Source organism: Heterodontus francisci, chromosome 12 (genome assembly GCF_036365525.1).
Source record: "Heterodontus francisci isolate sHetFra1 chromosome 12, sHetFra1.hap1, whole genome shotgun sequence".
NCBI lineage: Eukaryota > Metazoa > Chordata > Chondrichthyes > Heterodontiformes > Heterodontidae > Heterodontus > Heterodontus francisci.
In genome coordinates this window covers 70,738,257-70,762,903 of record NC_090382.1, presented here as the reverse complement: position 1 = coordinate 70,762,903, position 24,647 = coordinate 70,738,257, and the positions used below count along the sequence as shown (strand labels likewise).

General features: G+C 43.5%; 1 protein-coding gene across 1 annotated transcript; it reads left to right on the top strand.

Moving 5' to 3' along the window:
• Positions 1–3,898: 3,898 nt before the first annotated feature.
• rack1 (receptor for activated C kinase 1) lies at positions 3,899–12,802 on the top strand. The gene is made up of 8 exons (XM_068043596.1): positions 3,899–4,114; positions 5,537–5,708; positions 5,931–6,078; positions 7,130–7,225; positions 10,721–10,831; positions 11,159–11,299; positions 12,157–12,267; positions 12,661–12,802. Exons 1-8 carry the CDS (start codon positions 4,006–4,008, stop codon positions 12,724–12,726), a joined length of 954 nt encoding a protein of 317 aa, XP_067899697.1. The 5' UTR covers positions 3,899–4,005; the 3' UTR covers positions 12,727–12,802.
• Positions 12,803–24,647: the final 11,845 nt, after the last annotated feature.

Genomic DNA, 24,647 nt, shown 5'->3' with positions numbered 1-24,647 from the left:
GAATGGCTGTCACTTATTTTATTTAGCTGAAACAGGCACAATGTGTGTACACTTGCCAACCAATCAGCACTCTCTTCTCATAGAAATATGTTGTTTCCCTTATATTGGTATTCTTCTGAGTTGCCCTGATGAGTTCAAGATGAAAAGCTTTGACAAAATGTCTCTGTTTTCAGCAATACTCAAGATTCTCAACCATTTACAGGTTAGTTGCTGGTTGATTTTTTTTCTGGCTGCTGCTTCAATTCTACAAGTGTTTGGTGCTATGTATTGTGATTGCAAGTTGAAAACGTTGATGGGGAGTGGCATGGCAGGTGCTGAAGGAGTTTTTGCTGACTTCAAAGCTTCTGCACAAACCAGCTGCTCCCAGGCATTGGTGCACAAATAGTCTTTACCCTTGAAATACAGAATGACTTGAAGAATGAAGAGGGCATGTAGAGCAGGGCCAACGTCTGGAAGAGGGGGAAGAAGGACTTTCAGCAGGATGCCATAGCTGCCAAAGGGTGTTCAGGGAGCAATTCTCTGACCTGAACCTCAGCAGAAAAACAATGTGTACAAAATCTCCATTTCAGTCAGGATGTCCTCACTAAAATCAGCCACCTGTGACAGCCAGGTTCCAATATCAGAGAAGGGCAAGGACCAGAATGCCAGTAGCTATGAGGTGGCCGTGGCAATGACCTTTTACATGTCTGTCTCCTTCCTGGCTGGAGCTGGAGATATTTGCAACAACTCACAAGTTGTGTAAGGGAGGCCACTGAGGCCCTCAACTCAATGGGCACTAACTATATTTAATTCTCTTGCCAGAAACAGGTGGAATGAGCACGTGGCTTTGGTAGGATTGCAGGTTTCCCCATGGTGCAGGGTGCCACTGACTGCATGTACAATGCTTTGCGGGTGCCGCCTGTCAACTCTGCCCTATACCGGAAGGATTCCACTCCCTTAACATCCAGCTGGTATGCGACCATAGGCAGAGAATCATGCAGGTCAGCGCCCGAATGCATCTGGCAACAGTCATGATGCCTTCATCCTGCGGCAGTCCGCTGTGCCAGCTGCATTTGAGCCACCATGGCAAACCAAAGGGAGACTACTGGATGACAAGGTCTATCCACTGACTACATGGCTGACGAATCCAGTGCACATCACACACACACACACACACACACACCATTCTTACAATGAAATCCAAGCTTCACACAAAATGTGACAGAGCAGCCCATTGGTTGTTAAAACAACACTTGCCTGGACTATTCTGGAGGAGCCTTGCAATACTCAACAAAGCAGGTGTCAAGATTCATTGTAGTCTGCTGCATGCTCCATAATGTCGCCATCATGAGAGGACAGCCCTTGCCACCAGCTCTACAGCAAGTAGTTGAGGAGCAACAGCATGAGGAGGAGCAGCAGAAGCATGAAGACGAGGAAGAGGAGGCAATGCAGACAGCCCCTTTCTGGCTGGATTGTCTGTGAACAACTCATCCAAATGAGATACCAGTAACCACAACCTCAATTCCCCAGTCACCAAAGTCCCACACCTTATCTTCCGTCTGTTACTGACCATCAGTGTCCACTGAGCCACAAAGCAAAAGTAAAAGCCTCCATGGTTCCTTGACATTGATTTGGCAGGGTTCCCAAAGCACCAAGCATTTTGTTGTGCATCCCCATCAGTGTTCTTCTGTTGATTTCCCCATCTAAGTGCACAACAAGGTGTTCTGCAGCAAGATTTGTGTGCGAACTTACCCTCCAGAGAGCTAGTACTTGCCCTCTGCCCTGGCTGCAGGCCTAGCTGCCCAGTGTCTCACCACATGCAGATCCCGCCTCTATGCTATTCTCTAAATTTTGCGCAGTGTCAGTATCTGAGCTAGAGGCTGTAAGTGTGAAATTGAGTGCTGGTGCATCATCATCACAGTCTAGCCAGGTTACACATCTTGGGTATCTGAAAGGAGAAAGGCACAAGGGTAAGGTTATGATGCAGGGAGGAGGGGAAAGTAAGAGGTGTATGCTTATACCATCTATAGCTTGTAAATCAGAAATGAGTGTGGGATAAAGGGGAGATGGGATGGGAGAGGGAGGATTTGGTATGAGGATACTGTCACCTTTGATGGTTTCAGCTCCTCTGCTGGCTATGGCCTCAGCTATAGGCATCCCGCTAGTGGCCAGCACTGCCTCCTCCAATAGGAGTTAAGACATGCAGGCATGCCTGTCCCCCTCTGGGTAGCTCCTGCTACCTCTAGTTGCGCATCACCTTGTCCTGCAAGACAAAGGGAAGTGTGTCAGTGAGGTCATGCAGTCTGTTGGGTGACACGGTTATCATGGTTGAATAGTGTGTGCAAGATGTGAAATGTAGGTGTCAGACTTGCAACTGTGCTAAGTGTGTGAGAGTGCAGTGGAGCATAAAGTTGTCAGGTATGAGTCCTGGTTGTTAGAGATTGTTGGTAGATGAGTGATGGAGCTGTAGTGAATTGAAAAGTGTCTGAGATTAGTGGTGCTATTGGTAGGATATGGCATTTGAAGATGCATTTACTGACATCGACCACTCATGCAGACTCATTGAGCTGCTTGTCGCACTGCATTCAGGCCTTTGGCTGTGGGTTAATTGTGATCCCAAAACCTGTTTTCTGGCACAATTGCATTTTGTTCCCTCTGTATTTATATAGTAACTTTTAACATAAATGTGTTGCACAGTGGCATAGAACAAAATGTTGTGAAAGCTGTTACCATAAGTTATAGGTAATTTTCTGTTCATTTAGATTCATTGAGATATTTTATGGGAATCAATGGTCACTGAATCACAGAATTGTTTCAGCGCAGGAGGCCATTTGGCCCATCGTGTCTGCACTGGCTCTCTAAAAGAGCAATTCCCGCAGTCCCATTCCCTTGCCTTCTCCCCATAACTCTGCACATTCTTCCTTTTCATATAACTATCTAATTCCCTTTTGAATGCTTCAATTGAATTTGCCTCCACCACTTTCTCAGGCAGCGCATTCCAGACCTTAACCACTCGCTGTGTGAAAATGTTTTTCTCCATGTCACTTTTGCTTCTCTTATCAAATACTTTAAATCTGTGTCCTCTCGTTCTTGATCCTTTCACAGTTTCTCTCTATCTACTCTGTCCAGACACCTCATGATTTTGAATACTTCTATCAAATCACCTCTCAGCCTTCTCTTCTCCAAGGAAAACAATCCTAACTTCTCCAATCTATCTTCATGACTGAAATTCCTCAACCCTGGATCCATTCTCGTGAATCTTTTCTGTACTCTCTCCAATGCCCTCACTTCTTTCCTCAAGTGCGGCACCCAGAATTGGATGCAATACTCCAGCTGAGGCCAAACCAGTGTCTTATACAAGTTCAACATAACTTCCTTGCTTCTATTAATAAACCCAGGATACTGTGTGCTTTATTAACTGATCTCTCAACCTGTCCTGTCACCTTTAATGACTTATGCACATATACAGCTAGGTCCCCTAATTTTAATCCCTTATTTTTAATCCTCCAGCTCGTCTGCTTGTTCAGTCACCAATTCAAAGTGATTTCTGATGGGTGATTTGTTGAAAATGCTTTTTGTCACTATTAGCGCGATACACCTCAATGGAAGGGTAACTGGAGAGAGTGGTTCATTGGTTCGCCTCCCTTCGGCCAGAAGCGTAAGTGGTAACTGGACTGTAAACTGGGGTTGAGAACGGACAAGTCACCTAGTATGAGAGACCCACTTGACTGCTTTCAAGCAGGTTCATGCTTTGCCATGAACATACAACTGCTATTTAGAGATGATTTGCTGCTCCATCGTACGCTGCACAAGGCAACACGCACAAAAGCAGCAAATGGTCGCCATGGCGACTGGGCCATCTTGGAATATCACCCAGCGTTCGCTGCGCCTTGGACGTCATATCCGGGCCTGGCGGGTAGCGTTTCCTCTTTCTCTGTGGCTTGAGAGAAGCGCGGTGCGCTGAGGCTGCCCTTTCTGCTGCAATCCGCTTCCATCCGGCCTCAGGACGCCCTGTCTTCACTCAAAATGACGGAACAGATGACCCTTCGCGGGACCCTGAAGGGCCACAGTGGCTGGGTGACACAAATCGCTACAACTCCACAGTTTCCCGACATGATTCTGTCCGCCTCCCGAGGTATCGGGGGTGGGGGGAGGGGAGGGATGGAGACCAGACCAGCCCGGCCCGGTCTTGTCCGCGGCCTTGCCATTCTGGTCGGGTAGAGCAGCCTTTTTATTGGCGTTATGCTTTACTTTTGTTGGCGTCTGTCTCGCTCTCTGTCACTTTTTGTTTAACTATCTAGTTGCTGGCAGCTCCAGGCGGTAATTGCGGGTTACATATACACAGTTGTACTGCCATCCGCCGGTACAACTTGTCTCCCTAAGGGCAAATAACAGCTTTGAAATGTTGCAGAACACAGGACGGAAAACTGCAGAGCTGTGTTTAAATCAGGGCAGATAAAACTCAAAATGCTAACCTATGCATTGGTTTTTTTTTTAGAGTTAAGGAACTTGCAATCGCTAATTTACTGCAAGACCTCACGATGTCCCGAAGTGCTTTGTAGCCGATTAATTTTTCTTTGCAAGTGTAATCACTGTTATAATGCAGGAAACGCGGCAGCTAATTTAAAGCGTGCCGTTATTTTTGAGCTAAAAGGCGACTGTTTTACATGATGCCGGAAATCTGAAACAAAAGCTGAGAATACTGGATACGAGTAGGATCTGGTCGGAACAGACCAGTTAACGTTTTGTTTTCAGATCTTTCCAAAGAGATCATTTATGTCAATTCCACTCGTTGAATAGACCAACAACAAATTGCATTTATAGAGAATCAGGGTTAATGTTTTAGCTCGATTACCTTTCGTCAGAAAGTTCTGATGAAAAGTCATTGATCTGGAACTTTAACTCTTGTTTCTCTCTCCGCAGATGCTGCCAGACCTCGAGCGTTTCTAGCATTTTCTGTTCGATTTCCAGCATCCACAGTATTTTACTTTTGGAACTTACATTTATATACTACTTTTAATGTACTAAAATGTCCCATAACACTTTACAGGAATGAGTATTGACTGCTACAATATTTGCTAGCTTTTAGACACGTGCCATTCTTAATTAAAATAAAGTTTAACACTTTACAATAGTTGATGCCGTAACTAGAAAATAACCAAACTCTGGTGGCCAACTATTATTGCATTGTGGGTGTACCTACACCAGATGGACTGCAGTGGTTCAAGATGGCAGATCACCATCCCCTTTTAAAGGGCCATTAGGGATGAGCACCAAATACTGGCCTTGCTAATGATGCTCACATCCCAAAAATGCTTTTATGTTACTACTTTAATATCCAAAATATTGCAGATGCTGGAAAACTGAAATAAAAACGTTTGTCAGTTCTGATAAAAGGTCACAGATCTGAAATGTTAACTCTGCTTCTCACTCCACAGATGTTGCCTGCCTGCTGAGTATTTCCAGTACTTAATTTTTTTATATAAAAGTAAAAACAAACTGTCGCTTCAATCGTTCTAGATTCATTGAGTTCTGAAGACTTTATTTCTGTTTTCAGATAAAACAATCATCATGTGGAAGTTAACTAGGGATGAGACAAGCTATGGTGTTCCTCAGCGTTCCCTCTCTGGCCACTCTCACTTTATTAGTGATGTTGTCATTTCTTCTGATGGTCAGTTTGCCCTTTCCGGCTCCTGGGATGGAACCCTACGACTTTGGGATTTGACAACGTAAGAATGCAGATAATTCACTATTTTAAGATAATCAGATTTGTAAGTAATGACTGCTTTATCTGTTTGGTTTAAATGCTATTGATATTAATTGTACGATCTTTAAAAATATTGGTCCACAAACATTAGAGGAAATATTTTTATTCCATGCAATAAATTAGTATATGTTTTTCATAACTTGCTGGAATGATTAACGTAAGGTTAACTTTATTACTCTTCCAGTGGTTCAACTACCCGCCGCTTTGTGGGTCACACCAAGGATGTACTGAGTGTTGCCTTTTCAGCAGATAATCGCCAAATTGTGTCTGGTTCCCGTGACAGGACTGTAAAATTGTGGAACACCCTGGGAGTTTGCAAATACACAATCCAGGTAACTTTCCTGCGACTGCATTTTATGATTCCTAGCATAACTACTGCACTATGTAGGAAAAATGATTAACTCACTTTATCTCACAGAATTTGCTATTTTAGCTGCAAAATCCCCTAGCAGTAGAAATTGACAAAGCTGATAATGCTGACAAAAATGAAGCCTATTTAAAATGCATCTTAAATGTAAATTTAAAGAATCTGCAATTGATCTTCTGCATTGGAGTTGTCATGTATTTAAATGCATTTCTAGTCTTGTTCTGGGAAGTGAGTGAATAATCTAGGAATTGATAAAACCTAATAGTAGATGTGAACTTTTCATATATATGTCCACCTGAATTGAAAACGTGCATCAGTACAATTACCTCTTCCTTGGGTCGTATCTAGAGAGAATGTTCTATGAGGTGCAGCAAATTGGATTCTCAATGTATTGGCACAATGTCAAAGCATATGTGGCACACAAATGGATAGAAGTATACTTGCAAATAATATGGGTGTCTGCCATGTTGCAATTCATGTCAAAATTAACGTTGTCCAGTCTATTATTGTTGTAAATGCAGTGTTTAATTTGGTTATATAAGTTATTCAGTCTCTGTTTTTAGCCTGATATTTCAATGAGACAAAACAAGTATGGTTACTGTGGTTTGAGGGTGGGGAATATGGAAGTGAACATAATAGTAGTTGATTTTTCTCAAACTCGGCAGAGTAGTTGGTATCTGTTGGGTTGCCCAATTGTTCATTTTAAGACAGCAAGAAACTGAGACATAGTAAGGTCTCGGATGTGACTCCAGTAACTCTAACAAGTGGAGCTTTATCCTGCTAATGAGGCTCTGCTTTTGAGATTAACAAACGAGAATGTGGTAAGAGAGGCAGTGCCTGCTACTCAGTTAGGCAGTGGGATGTAGTTGCTATTTGAAACTATGTAGACATCTGAATTATTGACCTTCGTTCCTAGCGGGGTGAAATGCAGGAAGTGAGAAAATGGTGAATCTAAGCTGTTGTATTAACATGCCTTTGTTAAATTTTTCTCAACTTTACCAAGTCTCTTTTTGTAGGATGAATGTCACTCTGAGTGGGTTTCTTGTGTTCGCTTCTCACCAAATAGTAGCAACCCCATCATCGTCTCCTGTGGCTGGGATAAACTAGTTAAGGTAAGAATGTGGCAGGTGTAGATTGGAATTGGTGGGTGGGCTTCTGGGAGCAGAATATGCTGACAATATCTTTTCAGCTTTTGAAAAGATATGTTAATGGTTGGGTGTAGACTCTTGTCAAAACTTGGAGGAGTTATAGGACTGAAAACAAAGGGGACAGAAACAAATCACATGTCATTTGGTAGTACAGAACTTGAGATTTGCTGAAAATAGAGACAGGTTGCCGAAGCTTTTTGTCTTGCACTCATCAGGACAACACGCAAGAATAACCAATTTAAGGGAAAGCAACTTGTATTGCATAAGAAGAAAGTGCTGATTGGTTGGCAAGTGAACTCTGGTAGATGTGTTGCCATGGCGAATGCACCAGTTTACGGTGACTGACAGTTAACTGCCAAGCTTTGTTTGAAATTTAAACCGGGCAGCTTGACCCTGGTCAAGGCATTGCCCTGAGGAATGAATTCTCGATTGGCTGTCACTTATTTTGTTCAGCCGAAACAGGTGCAATGCTTTTAGTTTAGTTTAGAGATACAGCACTGAAACAGGCCCTTCGGCCCACCGAGTCCGTGCTGACCATCAACCACCCATTTATACTAATGCTACACTAATCCCATACTGCTACCACATCCCCACCTGTCCCTACATTTCCCTACCACTTAACTACACTAGGGGCAATTGCTAATGGCCAATTTACCTATCAACCTGCAAGTCTTTGGTATGTGGGAGGAAACCGGAGCACCCGGAGGAAACCCACGCAAACACAGGGAGAACTTGCAAACTCCACACAGGCAGTACCCAGAATTTAACCCGGGTCACTGGAGCTGTGAGGCTGTGGTGCTAACCATTGTGCCGCCCATACAATATGTGTACATGTTCTTTCTGTCTGCAAAGAACAAGGCTCTGTTAATATATGTAGCTTCCAGTACACGCAAATGCCTATACACAAATGAATAATGTGATGTATGAATTTCAATGCTAGTGTGATGCTAGGTATATAGGCTGTACGTCCCAAAGACTGGCGGATCGTATCAAGCAACATGTCCCTTCTGTTCGCAACGGGCAAGGTACAGGCTGTACCCAACCAGCACGTGCTTGCAAAACTCAAAAAAACACATTGTCCAACATTAGGTATGATTCTGCGATTAGACAACATTTGCTAAATAATCCGCAGTGTGCTAAGAATTATGCTGACAACCAATTTAAGATTGTCAGTAGGGCTCACAGTGGCGCATTTGCGTGTACTGGAAGCTACATATGTTAATACACAGGGCCCTGTTTGCAGACAGAAAGAACATGTACACACATTGTGTCTGTTTCAGCTGAACAAAGTAAGTGACAGCCATTCGCTAGTTCATTCCTCAGGGCAAAGCCTTGACCAATCTTGCTTGGTTTAAATTTCAAGCAAAGCTTGGCAGTTAAGTCAGTCTCCGTAAACTGGTGCATTCCCCATGGCAAAGCCTCTACCAATCTGCACTCCTCGTACAGTACAAGTTGTTTTCCCTTACATTGGTTTTTCTTGCGTCTTGTCCTGTGAGTGCAAGATGAAAAGCTTCGACAACATGTCTGTATTTTCAGCAATTCTCAAATCAGATCTGTTGATTTGTTGGCAGTGGTTTTTCCTAATTTGTGATCAACAAGGCTGTTCAATGTACCTACTCCATTTCTGTATCTTCGTTCACTTGAGACAACTCGGTTCTCCTGTCCATACCGCTCGTTTCTGCTGGTTCATATTTCATATTTTCTGCCATTTGATAAAAGTGCCACATAACAGACTTGTCAGCAAAGTTAGAGCTCATGGACTAAAAGGGACAGTAGCAGCATGGATATGAAATTGGCTGAGTGACAGGATAAGACAGTGGTTGTGACTGGTTGTTTTTCAGACAGGTGAAAGGTATATAGTGGGGTTCCCCAGGGGTTCGTGTTAGGATCTCTGCTTTTTTTGATTATGTATGAATGACCTTGAATGTACCTTGAATGATTTCAAAATTCGTCGATGACACAAAATTCAAATGTTGTGTACTGTGAGGAGGATGGTGATAGACTTCAAGAGGGCATAGACGGATACATTGTGGATGAAGTTTAATGCAGAGAAGTGGGAGGTGATTCATTTTGGTTGGAAGAACAAGGGGAGGCAATATAAATTAAAGGGTACAATTCTAAAGGGCATGCAGGTGCAGAGGGACCTGTGAAATGTGCACAAATCATTGAAGGTTGCACGCAGGTTGAGAAAGCAGTTAATAAAGCATATGGGATCCTGGGCTTTGTAAATCAAGGCACAGGTTACAAGAACAAGGAAGTTATGATGAATGTGTACAAAACACTGGTTTGGCCTCAATTGGAGCATTGTGTCCAATTCTAGGCACCACACTTTAGGAAGGATGTTAAGGCATTAGAGAGGATGCAGAAAAGATTTACAAGAATTGTTCCTGGGATGAGGGATTTCAGTTGTGTGGATGGACAGGGAAGCTGGGGTGGCTCTCCTTTGAGAAGAGAGGGGATGAGGTGCTCAAAATGATGAGGGGTCTGGACAGTAGATAGAGAAAAACTGTTCCCATAGGTGGTGGAAGGATCTAGAATCAGGACACCGATTTAAGGTGAATGGCCAAAGAACCAAAGGCGACATGAAGCAAATGGTTATCATCTGGAATGTACTTCCTGAAAGGGTGGCGGAAGCAGTTTCAATCGTGCCTTTCAGAAGGGAATTGGATAAGCACCTGTAGGACTACAGGGAAAGGACATGGTTGTGGGACTAGCTGAGTTGCTCTTGCAGGGAGCTTGCATGGACACATTGGGTTGAATGGGCTGTAACCATTCTATGATTTGAATGGTTGCTTAACAAAAGATTTCGATATGACGAGGTGGCTCATTGCTTCAGTATGCATTCTTTTCGAATCTCGCTCTCTCGCGCATGCTCTCGCTCTAGGTAGACTCAATGGTGTCTCTGCTCTGTAATTTATAGTTGTTTGGCCTGGGCATTGACTTAAACTAATTTCACACCAAAGCTATCTTCTTCATCAGTTCTCATGCCCTTTTTCTCTGATTTTTGTTTTACATCTCCCGTGCTATTTTTACATCTTTTAAATACTCTCACTGTGTTAGCTGCTGATTTTTTGAAAAACTTGTTGCAGAAAGAAGTTAACTATCACTTGCTGCTGTGGTCAATAGACATGATCTTTATCTGTTAAATTTTCAGACTGCACCCACCCCCCACCCTTTGTTTTATTCAATCCTAACAAGGCACTTGATCAATCCTAACAAGGCACTAGTTTGCCATTGTGATGAAGAGCCTGCACCTGAAAGATTGACAATCTTTTCTCTTCCCAGATACTGAGTATTTTCAGCTTTAATTTTATTTTTATCCAGACTGTAACTTGGATCTTGTTGAAAGTATATGCTTTGCTTTCTCACTTTAAAATGGCACTTAATGGTTGATATTCAAAATGTAGAATTTTGAAAGCAAGTGTGTTGAATGTTTAAATATGTTTTCATAACTTCCAGGTTTGGAACCTAGCCAACTGCAAACTGAAAACAAATCACATTGGACACCCGGGCTATCTGAACACTGTTACTGTTTCCCCTGATGGATCCCTGTGTGCTTCTGGAGGCAAAGTAGATCATATGGCTTTACATAATTACTATTAACAGGAAAAGTAGATGTTTCTCATTTGCTGGATTAGATGGCTAATAGCCCTTAAGAAAAGAACATTGTCAATGGTTTTTTAATTGAAGTCTAATTTCTGTCAATATGCTACTGTTGCCACAATATTTTCAAACTGCACTTGTGGTTTTTGGTTTCAAGGTTGAGGTATTTTAAAACCAAAGCCAGTAAAAGTTCTTGCGTGCAATGGTTTTCTAGGATTAAGGATGCAAGTTGAATTGTCTATCAAACTTTGCCCAATATATGGTAACTGTATTTGGTTGTTTTCTGTTGCGTAGGATGGTCAGGCCATGTTGTGGGACCTCAATGAAGGCAAACATTTGTACACCTTGGATGGCGGTGACATCATCAATGCCTTGTGCTTCAGCCCCAATAGGTATTGGCTCTGTGCTGCCACTGGTCCAAGCATTAAGATCTGGGTAAGTACACTTGTGTTTTTGGGTTGAGTTGGAGTTTTCTTCCAAATACTGGAAGTTGAAGCAATTTTTATTGGAGTGATTTTTATGCTTCACTGATTTTAGAACAAGCCCTTGAAGTGTATGGTGTTTGTAAAAGTACAGAATAAAATTTCAGATTAAATCCTTTTTCTGTTTCCTCTATTCTCATTTCTATATCTATCTCTGGTTGTCCATCTAGTGGACCATGCGGTATGTGTGGCCCAGTTCTGTTTTACTGGCTGGTTTCTCATGTTTATGGTCTGGAGATTTGAAAAAGACTATAGTTGATGCTGTTGTCTCATTTGTGGATACAGTCATTGTCATTAATTTGTACTTGGTGGGGGGGGGGGGGGTGGAGAAACAAATTGAAGTGCTCATTGAGATTGGGTGCTAGCCAGAAGCAAGGGTAGTATGGCACTGTTCTTTTTTTCTTCTCCAAAGGGCCATTTGCCTGAAAGAACAGGGTGAAGAAATGCTTCCTTGTTTTTGTTGCAACTCCTCACTGGTTGGTCAACATTGCTTTTGCACACCTGGGTAGGTTGGATGTCAATTAGGTTTTTTTTTTGAAGAATACTAATACATTAAATACATGTATTTGCTTAAAAACCTCATTCCCCTTTTAGATGGAAGCCTATCCCAATATATGCATATTTTCTTGACTGATATGTCTTCTTGTAGGTACTAGGTAGTGATGAAAGATATAGAGGGATGTTGGGGATAGTGTGGGAAATGGTGTTGAGATAGATGATCAGCCATGATCGGCAGAGCTCTCAAGGGACTGAATGACTGCCTCCTGTTCCTATGAATTTAAAATTTGTGTATCTATGAATTGTTTACAGGACCTGGAAGGAAAAATCATCGTTGATGAACTGCGCCAGGAAGTGATTAGTACCAGCAGTAAAGCAGAACCTCCACAGTGTACATGTCTGGCTTGGTCTGCAGATGGACAGGTATCTTTTTGTTTGAAGTGTTACTTCAAATATGGCCATTATCCCGATGATTATATTCATTCACACAAATATCTGACCCTTATGGGGGTGATTACAAGTCCTGCAAATATGAGGGATAATTGACTATAATTTTCTGTAATGGTAATTGTGAAATGTATGTGGCTGCTGTATGTTAGTGCTGTGCATCCAAGAGTTACACAGGTCATACAAATTAATGGATCTCGTGCAGTAACAAGTCATTTTGGTAGATGTGGCTTGTTTTAGCTACCAGTTTGCAAATCTGGAATCCTGGTGGTGGCTAGATTGAAAGCTGCTTAAATTAGTTTACTATTTGAAATATAAACAACGATATTAGTGCAATTAAATGCTGACTTTTTTTTGTTTTCCTCCCAGACATTGTTTGCTGGCTACACTGATAACCTCATCAGAGTCTGGCAGGTCACCATTGGAACAAGATGAAGTGTTTCTTGAAGATGCAGAGAATCTTTACTTGTTCGGACTGATCTGAAATAAAATATTGTTGTTTTCAACTTAATCTGTGTAGCAATCCCTTTTGGATTTTTGATTTTCAAAGTAAATAACTACTCTAACCACACCCTTCTATATAATTTGACTTTACGAATCGGATGCCACAAAGTTGTGTATACATGAATCCTGAGTGATAGCATTATTTAATTGTGCAATGGTGAAAACGATTGCTAAATGGTATTTCTGATTTTCATTAAAACTGGACTGGATGGATTAGGGCACTGTTCGTTCATGTTGGTTATGACTGGGCAGGTTGGATGGTCATGTCCTGATTCTGAACAGCTATAGTTTAGCTGAATAGCAGTCCCATGTATGCCTAAGCCCCATTTCTGAGCACCTAATCCATGTTGACCCATTTGGATGAGGTATGAATCCAAGGATCTGTCTGCCCTCTTGTTAGATGTAAAGATCCCATGGCACTATTTAATGGAGAGCAGTAGCGTTCTCCTAGTGTTCTGGCCATTATTTATCCTTCAACCAACATTGCGATACCCGGTCATATTTCTCATTGCTCTTTGTGGGATCTTGCTGTTTGCAAATTGCTGCATTCACTACATTACAACAGTGATTATACCCTGTTTATAATTGCATGTATTTTCTTTTATGACTCTTGACATGAATTTGTTGCTAATTTAACATGTGCCTTGTGGGGTTGGCTGAATTTGGGTCTTGTAGGTCATTGGAGGAGAACAGTAAACACTTCTGTAGCTGATGGTGTCCTAAATAGTTTGTTGTGAGTAAATTTCCATATGAAACACAAAATATTGTGCTAGTTGGAAATCTTGGCAGAAAATGCTAAAAATACACAGCTGGTCAGTTATCAGCCGAACAGAGGAGTGGTCTGTGTTTGATGCAGTTTTTCTTTTTGTAATCAGTTGGTATGTTAGCAGGGATAGGTACTGACATGTTGTACCACTGACATTTGACACAATTAGTGACTCAGCCATGGACATGAGGGCAATTAATCTGAATATAAAGTATATAGTCAATCTAATGCTATCAAAACACAGTCCAATTTAAAACATTTCTCCCTATAAATAAAGTAGCTAAGCAAACAAACATCAATGGAGAGCAGCACGACAATTAGTTAACTAGCAAGCTGTTACACCAATGTGTTTTGTTGAAAATTTTCTTTAATCCATTGACTGAAGTATTTGTACTATTTTTAAAAGACGAAGTGCCAGCAAAGTCATCGTTTAAGCTTAAGATGATCACCTAGTTTGCTACATTGTGAGGGGAAAGACAAAATGTCTGCTCAGTTCCCAGCAAGAACCAAGACCCAGGAAATTTACTGTCAGCAAGCAGAAAAATACTGCTAGCTGGTAGGTTTGAAAGACTGAGTGACTGTCATGTGACAAGCCCTTCCCCATCTGGATTTTAAGCTGGTGCTTTTCTCTGCAGCAAAAGATGCAACAGGACTCTAACAGGAGCAGACTCTAAGTGGGGATCCCTCTATCTGTCTCCATTCCAGCTTGAAAGCTTTCAAATCCTGCTTGTTGACTGACCACCTTTGCATACTCCAGCTTCTATTAGAAACCCTGTTGGAGGAAATCCGGATTGCTATTTCCAAGAGATTCACCAAATAGGTCATTACCTCTTCAAGCTAAAAGCCTCAGACCACTGAATTTAGCTAGAAGCCAGCTGAATCACCAATCTCCATACACTATATCTTTTATTTATGGAATCTAACTCAAACCAATCTACCTTTCCCCAGTCTGTAACTTATTTGTGTGTGTGTACATCCGGTGTGAGTGAAAGTTGGTGTAGTATTTAGATGAGTTTAGGTACAATAAAATTAACCTGTTTCTTTGTTAACTCAAAACTGTGCAATTTGGTTTTTGTTATGATCATAGCAAGTAAGTAGTCAAACGAGGAGAGGGAAGCTCTTCGACCCCCTCCTCACTCGATTGTAACACAAGCAAAATAGTATGCAATGCAAATTACATTTGTTAACAGAATAGAGCTAGATTTACCATTTCATCGAGTGGTAGAGGGATCTTATAGGATGACCTATGTGGATTCACACTGTCAGGAGTGCATATTCATCCAATATACCATGAAACTAAAGCATTGTTACCATGGTTACTGAGGTGAGGCAGAAGAAAAATCAGCAATACAATTTTCACAAGACCATTTAACCTGTGATAGTCAATGTTTGTCCAACTTCTCCACCTACTTGTAATAGGTGTCTGAAGACAGGACAGTGATCTCCAAATCAGGAGAATTTTATAGGATGAAGCAGAGAGTACTTCAGAAGAGTGGGACAGGAAGGGACAGAGATTATAGTTCATTCAACTTGACAGGCTGTTAAATCAGTCCCGGATTCGAAAATATTCTCTGTCTCTTCTCTTTGGCCTCCTTGTCTCAAGAGACAATGGGTAAGCGCCTGAAGGTGGTCAGTGGTTTGTGAAGCAGTGGCTATAAAGGCCAATTCTAGAGTGACAGACTCTTCCACAGGCGCTGCAGATTAAATTGGTTGTTGGGGCTGTTATACAGTTGGCTCTCTCCTTGCGCTTCTGTCTTTTTTTCCTGCCAACAGCTAAGTCTCTTCGATTCGCCACTCTTTAGCCCCGCCTTTATGGCTGTCTGCCAGCTCTGGCGATCACTGGTAACTGACTCCCACGACTTGTGATCAATGTCACAGGACTTCATGTCACGTTTGCAGACATCTTTAAAGTGGAGACATGGACGGCCGGTGGGTCTGATACCAGTGACAAGCTCGCTGTACAATGTGTCCTTGGGGATCCTGCCATCTTCCATAGAGCTCACATGGCCAAGCCATCTCAAACGCCGCTGGCTCAGTAGGGTGTATATGCTGGGGATGTTGGCTGCCTCGAAGCCAACTGAAGAGACCAAGGCTGCTGACAAGGTCAAAGGCTTTGGTGAGGTCAATAAAAGCAATGTAGAGGGGCATCTGTTGTTCGCAGCATTTTCCCTGTAGCTGGTGAAGGGAGAACATGTCAATGGTGGATCTCTCTGCTCGAAAGCCACACTGCCTCAGGGTAGACATGCTCAGCCAGCTACTGGAGCCTGTTTAAAACGACTCGAGTGAAGACCTTCCCCACTATGCTGAGCAGGGAGATTCCATGGTAGTTGTTGCAGTCACCGTGGTCATCCTTGTTCTTATAGAGGGTGATGATATTGGCAACGCGCATGTCCTATGGTACTGTTCCCTCATCCCAGCACAGGCAAAGCAGTTCATGGAGTGTTGAGGATATAGCAGGCTTGGCACTCTTGATTATTTCAGGGGTAATGCCGTCCTTCCCAGGGGCTTTTCCACTGGCTAGAGAATCAGTGGCATCACTGAGTTCTGATTTTGTTGGCTGTTCGTCCAGCTCATCCATGACTGGCAGAGATTGGGCTGCATTGAGGGTGGTCTCGGTGACAACATTTTACCTGGAGTACAGTTCTAGGTAGTGCTCCACCCAGCGGTCCATTTGCTTGCGTTGGCTAGTGATCGTGTCCCCTGATTTAGACTTGGGGGGCGATCTTCTTGATGATTGGCCGAAAAGCTCTCAATGCCATCATACATTCCTTTGATGTTTCCAGTGTCGGAGGCAAGCTGAATACAACTGCATAGGTGTTGCCAGTAGTCATTGGCACAACGCCTGGCTGTTCTTTGTGCAGTGCTTCTGGCTACTTTGAGTTGCTACGGATGTTAACTCGCTGGAGGCTTTCTTGTAGTTCAACAGTGCAATGCGCTTAGCAGCTATGACATGTTCCAGCTCTTTAAAGTGAAAGGTGGCCCGAGTGCCCATGAGGCGGTCATCGAGGCTCAGGGCCTCAATCCAGCTTCGATCGCCCTTCCACCATCACAGCTGGGAGCTGGGAAAGAAGCTCCATCGTGAGCTGGATGGCGACCACGAGCGCAGCGTCCGCCTGGAAGACGCTGATATCAAGGAGGCCGTGCAGCCTGTGGGCTGGCCCGCACCCCAAACGGACGCCTCCCGTCTTCCAACCCCCTCACTCGCACCCCCATTCCAGCTCACCCCCCCCCCCACCTACTCACACCCACTTCCCAGCTCTCCCCACGCACCCTCTTCCCAGCTCACCCCCTTCCCCTGCTCCCTCTCGCACCCCCTTCCCCCCACCCCTCACACTCCGTTTCCCCGCACCCCCTTCCACCTGCACCCTGTCCCCCCTTCCCTCTGCATCCTGTCCCCCCTTCCCTCTCCCTCCATGAAATCACACAGCTTACTTGTTATGGCCCCTGCTCAGGGATAGGAGCTAACAACCCCACTGCTTTGTGGGCATCTCAGGAGAGACCAAGGCTAAGGGAGTAAACCCTAACAGAAAATCCGGAGCAGAACCCCGTAGGCGGTCATGTGTCACCTTTGGCATGTTTCCGGCAGTTCCTGCAGCCATACTGGTGCCAAACGTCATGCTCTGCACTCCTTTGGACCCCACTAGGAAGGCCGAGAGGGGGGTTTTGACGCTTGGGCAACTCACAACCTCCATACATCTGCCCAGGCATGCGTCATGGAGTGGTCACTCCATAGTCGCCTCACAGCGATCAAAACAACATGGAAGACAGCAGTTATGGGTTATAAGTCCAGCTCAATTGTCGTAGAGATTGGGCACCATGGGTTGCCTTTGTCAGTGGGAGAGGTCATCGCATCTCACTGGATAGATACCACCCACCTCAAACCGGGCAGCCCCTGGTCAGAAAGGTTCTGTGCTGCCACAGTCCACCTGCTTCAATGGGTGCTTGAAGTTCAGGGTCATTGCCTGACAAGTGGACTATAACACCGCACCAAACAGCATGACAAAAAAAGGAAAGAAGGTACCAGCCCTTCATCTTGCAAGCTGGAATGTCAGAACTATGTGTCCTGGCCTGTCGGAAGACCTTGCATAAATCAACGATTCTCGGAAGATCGCCATCATTAACAACGAGCTCAGTGGACTCAATGTGGACATTGCAGCACTTCAGGAGGTACGCCTCCCTGCGAGCAGATCTCTAAGAGGTGTTGTCAGTCCAGGAGAAAAGAGCTTTCTGAGTTTCAAAACTGTGGCAAGTTCATATTCAAAAAACTCCAACATTCAGTTAGTCATATGACTAAACTGATCTCACCATGTCTGTTTGTGTATTTGGCCATCATGGCAGTTAACCTGGAATGCTAGCCTCTCTACCTTCAATGTCTGATAATCAAAAGTACATTGTGGATTAAATTGGAGCAGGGAGTGGCCCCTTTGTCCATTCCAAGTACTGTCTGTTACTATGCCTTTCCAGTCAGGGGCCTCATTCTTGGCAGGTGGGGGCCTGCATGACACAAGCCTTTAAACAAGATAAGGCTTGAAGCAGGGGTGTCCAAAATATTTGCATGGTGGGAGGGGGGACACATTAAAATGTTTGTCGTAACATAGGAGGCTGGTGAGACAATTTCAGAAAGATAAAGGATTTAAAAATGTATCTTACTATTAATCAAAACAACGGCAAAGGTACATTTTTGAGAAGAAACTTTAAATGAGAAGACTAATCTATTGACTTACTTTCTGGTCACTATGTTGGACACTGATTTAGTAAGATACCTGGCATTTTTTGCTTGCACAAGTAGTCAATGTTTGCCTGCACACTCGTTGTAGCAAAGAGATGTATGGACGTTGTTACCACCAAGGTGGGAGTAATGCACTGTCAATTCAATCCCAATACTCCACAGGTCACAGCATATTATTAAAGTTTTCCCACCTACCGGAAATTAACCAAATTAAAACACTTTAATAACCTGCAGAATAAAACAGACCAAACCAGGTATCTTTAAACAACAACAAATTAACTATTTATTAATAAACTAAATCTTAACACTATTAAGATAAATTTATGTCTAAAGACCTTATAACTTATTTAATCTAACCCTCATGCTCACACACACAAATTCAAAAATCAATGGTTAACCAGTTTTAAAAATAGTATTTCTTAGGAATAAATTAAGTACCTGGGTTGTAAGTCCTGGTAAGTTTCGTTCCAGGTTCATGAGGTTACCCAGATTAGAACAATCAGATGCCATGCAAAGTCTCCAGGCAAATTCGACAAAACAGTCTTTTAATAGACAGGCATTCAAAGCACTTTGGTTGCAGCAGGTGTCACACAGTTCTTCTAATAAGGAGTATAGCCTCAGGTTTATTTGGATTCCAAAACTGGTAGTTTTTCAGTAGACTTTTTACTGAGAATTCCAGCAAACACAGACAAATGATACAGAGTCCTTCTTGAAGACAAATGTTCTTTTTTTCCAGGGTCTTTTTTTCTCTCCTTAGGCAATACAGAGCCTGAAGATAAATGTAGATTTTCCTGCTTGGAGTGAAGGATCCTTCCTTGCAGTAAAGCATGCTTCGCCGGTCTCTAGTTCAAACCGGTTGAAGCCAGTCTTTATCCACAGTTAAAAGTTACAGTACACTATGTGACCTCTCTCTCCTGCTGTGGCCTCAAACAGGTGCAGCTGCTAGCACACTGTGCTCAGTCTTAAAGGCACACTGTTTCTAAACAGAGTCTTAAAGGCACACTGCTTTAAAAAAAGGAGAAAAACAGTTCCGTGACAATGTCAATCTGTCAGGAGTGATCTTGATTGCTCTCTCTCCCACCTCTCTTTTTCAGTCTGTCCATTTGTCTATCAGTCTCTCTGTGTCCCTTTCCCCCACCCATGTCCCCCTCCCTGAATTGTCCCCCCTCTCTGCATCGCCCCCCCGTGCCACCCTCTTCCCCCTTGCTCTCTGCCCCTCTTTTTCTCTCTCTCTGACCCCCATCCCTTTGCCGCCTCTCTCTCTACCCCCTTTCTCTGTTACCCTCTCTCTCTCTCTGTTTCCCCTGCTCTCTCTCTGTTCCCACACTCGCTGTCACTCCCTCTCTCTCTCTGTCTGTCCCTTCTCTCTCTCTGTCCGCCCCCTTCTCTCTGTCCGCCCCCTTCTCTCTGCCCGCCCCCTTCTCTTTGACAGTTGCAGAGAACAGGAACTCTCCGCTGAGCTGCTTTGTGGTTAGTCAGTTTTCCAAAAAAAAATTGCAGCCGTCAGTTTCATAGTTGACAGGTGCTTAGAGCAGAGATAGAGCTTCCAAACCTCGTAATTTCAGTTTACAGCGAACAAAATCTGAACCCACTGGAAAACCACGAACTTGTCCAAAGTTCGGAAGAGCTGTCTCTGCTTTGAACACCTGTCAACTGTGAAACTGACAGCTGCGATTTTTTTTAAAAGTCAGACTGGTCGGAAAGAAGAAGCCATTGGGAAATTTCTCATCCCTGAAATTACCAGTCACAGACCTCAAAATGTTTTACCACGGACAACCAACCTCTACACGTTAGTTTTTTTAAAACTGTTCAGGAAATTATCCCTTTTACTCTTCAGGACAGAGCTTGTATTTGAAGTTGATTGTTTATGATAAAAGCCTTTTATTGCATATAAGGAAAGGTTGAACAGTAATACCTGTATAGTTTTTTGGCTTGTGGGTGCTACATTGTCTAACCTACTTTATAGTAATGGTAATACATGGTGTTAAGAATTGGGATATGTTGTGTATAGAATCAGAATGGTCCCCCTCTCCCATCCTTTCCCCATAGCCCTCTACTTTTTTTCTCTTCAGATAATTATCCAATTCCCTTTTGGAAGCCATCTGCCTCCACCACACTCTCAGGCAGTACATGCTGGATCCTAACCATTCACTGTGTAAAACATTTTTTCCTCATGTTGCCTCTGGTTCTTTTGCCACTCATCTTAAATTTGTGCCCTCTGGTTCTTGACCCTTGTGCCAATGCGAACAGTTTCTTCAAAGAACAAAGAACAGTACAGCACAGGAACAGGCCATTCGGCCCTCCAAGCCTGCGCTGATCTTGATGCCTGCCTAAACTAACACCTTCTGCACTTCCGGGGCCCATATCCCTCTATTCCCTTCCTATTCATATATTTGTCAAGATGTCTCTTAAATGTCGCTATCGTATCTGCTTCCACCACCTCCCCTGGCAGCAAGTCCCAGGCACTCACCACCCTCTGTGTAAAAGACTTGCCTCGCACATCCCCTCTAAACTTTGCCCCTCGCACCTTAAACCTATGTCCCCGATAACTGACTCTTCCACCCTGGGAAAAAGCTTCTGACTATCCACTCTGTCCATGCTGCTCATAACTTTGTAAACCTCTATCATGTCGCCCCTCCACCTCCGTCGTTCCAGTGAAAACAATCCGAGTTTTTCCAACCTCTCCTCATAGCTAATGCCCTCCAGACCAGGCAACATCCTGGTAAACCTCTTCTGTACCCTCTCCAAAGCCTCCACGTCCTTCTGGTAGTGTGGCGACCAGAATTGCACGCAATATTCTAAGTGTGGTCTAACTAAGGTTCTGTACAGCTGCAACATGACTTGCCAATTTTTATACTCTATGCCCCGACCGATGAAGGCAAGCATGCCATATGCCTTCTTGACTACCTTATCCACCTGCGTTGCCACTTTCAGTGACCTGTGGACCTGCACGCCCAGATCTCTCTGCCTGTCAATACTCCTAAGGGTTCTGCCATTTACTGTATACCTCCCACCTGCATTAGACCTTCCAAAATACATTACCTCACATTTGTCCGGATTAAACTCCATCTGCCATTTCTCCGCCCAAGTCTCCAACCGATCTATATCCTGCTGTATCCTCTGACAATCCTCATCACTATCTGCAACTCCACCAACCTTTGCGTCGTCCACAAACTTACTAATCACACCAGCTACATTTTCCTCCAAATCATTTATATATACTACAAAGAGCAAAGGTCCCAGCACAGATCTCTGCGGAACACCACTAGTCACATCCCTCCATTCAGAAAAACACCCATCCACTGTTACCCTCTGTCTTCTGTGACTGAGCCAGTTCTGTATCCATCTTGCCAGCTCACCTCTGATCCCGTGTGACTTCACCTTTTGCACCAGTCTGCCATGTGGGACCTTGTCAAAGGCTTTACTAAAGTCCATATAGACAACATCCACCACCCTTCCCTCATCAATCATCTTCGTCACTTCCTCAAAAAACTCAATCAAATTAGTAAGACACGACCTCCCCTTCACAAAACCATGCTGTCTCTCGCTAATAAGTTTGTTTGTTTCCAAATGGGAGTAAATCCTGTCCCGAAGAATCCTCTCTAATAGTTTCCCTACCACTGACATAAGGCTCACCGGCCTATAATTTCCTGGATTTTCTTCCCACCCTTCTTAAACAAAGGAACAACATTGGCTATTCTCCAGTCCTCTGGGACCTCACCTGTAGCCAATGAGGATGCAAAGATTTCTGTCAAGGCCCCAGCAATTTCTTCCCTTGCCTCCCTCAGTATTCTAGGGTAGATCCCATCAGGCCCTGGGGACTTATCTACCTTAATGCTTTGCAAGACACCCAACACCTCCTCCTTTTTGATAATGAGATGACTGAGACTATCTGCACTCCCTTCCCTAGGCTCATCATCCACCAAATCCTTCTCCTTGGTGAATACTGATGCAAAGTACTCATTTAGTACCTCGCCCATTTCCTCTGGCTCCATACATAGATTCCCATCTCTGTCCTTGAGTGGGCCAACCCTTTCCCTGGTTACCCTCTTGCTCTTTATATATGTATAAAAAGCCTTGGGATTTCCTTAATCCTGTTTGCCAATGACTTTTCATGACCCCTTTTAGCCCTCCTAACTCCTTGCTTAAGTTCCTTCCTACTATCTTTATATTCCTCAAGTGCTTCATCTGTTCCTAGCCTCCCAGCCGTTACAAATGCTTCCTTTTTCTTTTTGACTAGGCTCACAATATCCCGTGTTATCCAAGCTTCCCGAAACTTGCCAAACTTGTCTTTCTTCCTCACAACAACATGCTGGTCCTGGATTCTAATCAGCTGACGTTTGAAAGACTCCCACATGTCAGATGTTGATTTACCCTCAAACAGCCACCCCCAATCTAAATTCTTCAGTTCCTGCCTAATATTGTTATAATTAGTCTTCCCCCAATTTAGCACCTTCACCCGAGGACTACTCTTATCCTTATCCACAAGTACCTTAAAGCTTATGGAATTATGGTTACTGCTCCCGAAATGCTCCCCCACTGAAACTTCGACCACCTGGCCGGGCTCATTCCCCAATACCAGGTCCAGAATGGCCCCATCCCTAGGTGGACTATCTACATACTGTTTCAAGAAGCCCTCCTGGATGCTCCTCACAAATTCTGCCCCATCCAAGCCCCTAGCACTAAGTGAGTCCCAGTCAATATTGGGGAAGTTAAAATCACCCACCACTACAACCTTGTTACCTTTACATCTTTCCAAAATCTGTCTACATATCTGCTCCTCTACCTTCCGCTGGCTGTTGGGAGGCCTGTAGTAAACCCCCAACATCGTGACTGCACCCTTCCTATTCCTGAGCTCCACCCATATTGCCTCGCTGCATGACCTCTCGGAGGTGTCCTCCCGCAATACAGCTGTGATATTCTCCTTAACCAGTAATGCAACTCCCCCACCCCTTTTACATCCCCCTCTATCCCGCCTGAAGCTTCTCAAGCCTGGAACATTTAGCTGCCAATCCTGCCCTTCCCTCAACTAAGTCTCTGTAATAGCAACAACATCATATTTCCAAGTACTAATCCAAGTGCTAAGTTCGTTTCCACTCTGTCCAGATCCCTCATGATTTTGAACACCTCAATCAAACCTCAACTTTCTCTAAAAACAACAACCTCAGCTTCTCCGATCTATTCATGTAACTGACCTCTCTCATCCCTGGAACCATTCTCAAGTCTTTTCTGCACTCTAATGCCTTCACATCCTTCCTAAAGTGTGACCAGAATTGGACAGTGCTCCAGCTGAGTTCAGTATATCTTTTGGACTGAATTTGACACTTACATATTATTGGTTCACTGTTGATACTGCCTTACAAGAGCACCGTGTAACCTAAGGGCTGAATATAACTCGCTTGGGCACTTCAACAGCCCTTGCAACATGTGGTCTAAGAGTACAATGCAGTTCACTATACTCTGCCCCTTTCCCTGTGCGACAATTTTTGGTTTAGCGCGTGCCGATGAGTAACTCCCCAGTTTCTGCATGGAGACAGCAGACTGATGCAGTAAACAACCCAGCCACGCTACCGCATTTGTGAAGATGCGGATAAATTGAGGTCTGTCAAATTTTCTACTTAACATCTCTGCTCTGAGTCAAGAATTTGTGAGCATTACCTTAAAATTTACTGAGCAGCTGTTGACATATCTTGACATTTTCCACAGCTACTCGCTCCATGGAAAACCTAATATTGGTCAAAGTAATGAAAAACAACACCTGGTATTATGCCAACATTTGTAATTAACTTGCGATTGGAATGGTTTAATTTAAATGCTTGCAATTCGATTGGTCTGAATGTCCTGTAGGTGAAAGAAATAAAATTAATCAACATCCCCCACCCCATGCTTCACCAGAAAGTGTCAAATCATAATAGAATATAATTGGGGAAAATTTCCCAAGTCGATGGGAAGTGTTGTTGAGTTTATTTTGCCATTAATATACTTGGTTGTAAAGACCCTGATGTTCACATATGCACAATTTCTAGTAGTAGCAGTAAATTTGATTCCCCCCGCTAGTCTGAGGACGCTGCTGAGGCCACTGAGATTAGGCTAATTGGGATAGAGCAGGGGTTGGCAACCTTAATACCAAGCGCCATTTTTAAAATCTAGCCAAAAAGGCAATATTTTAAGAGCTGCAGTGCTGTTACTCATTTGTCAATAATAATTAAAAACAAAACACACATTTATAGATTTCTATGCAATGCCTTTTTACTGAATGCCTTGTTCTTCAGCTGTTCCACAGCTTTCTTTTTGGCAAAGGTAGTGTGCTTTTTAGATTTGATTTTTTTTCGTTGGCGAATTTCTCATTGCAAATGA

Excerpts from the sequence above, each read along its gene's own strand:
- rack1 (XM_068043596.1), top strand. The coding sequence starts at position 4,006 with ATGACGGAACAGATGACCCTTCGCGGGACCCTGAAGGGCCACAGTGGC. Across the intron at positions 7,226-10,720 it reads GCTGGGATAAACTAGTTAAG|GTTTGGAACCTAGCCAACTG; the intron begins GTAAGAATGTGG and ends CATAACTTCCAG. Across the intron at positions 10,832-11,158 it reads TGTGTGCTTCTGGAGGCAAA|GATGGTCAGGCCATGTTGTG; the intron begins GTAGATCATATG and ends TCTGTTGCGTAG.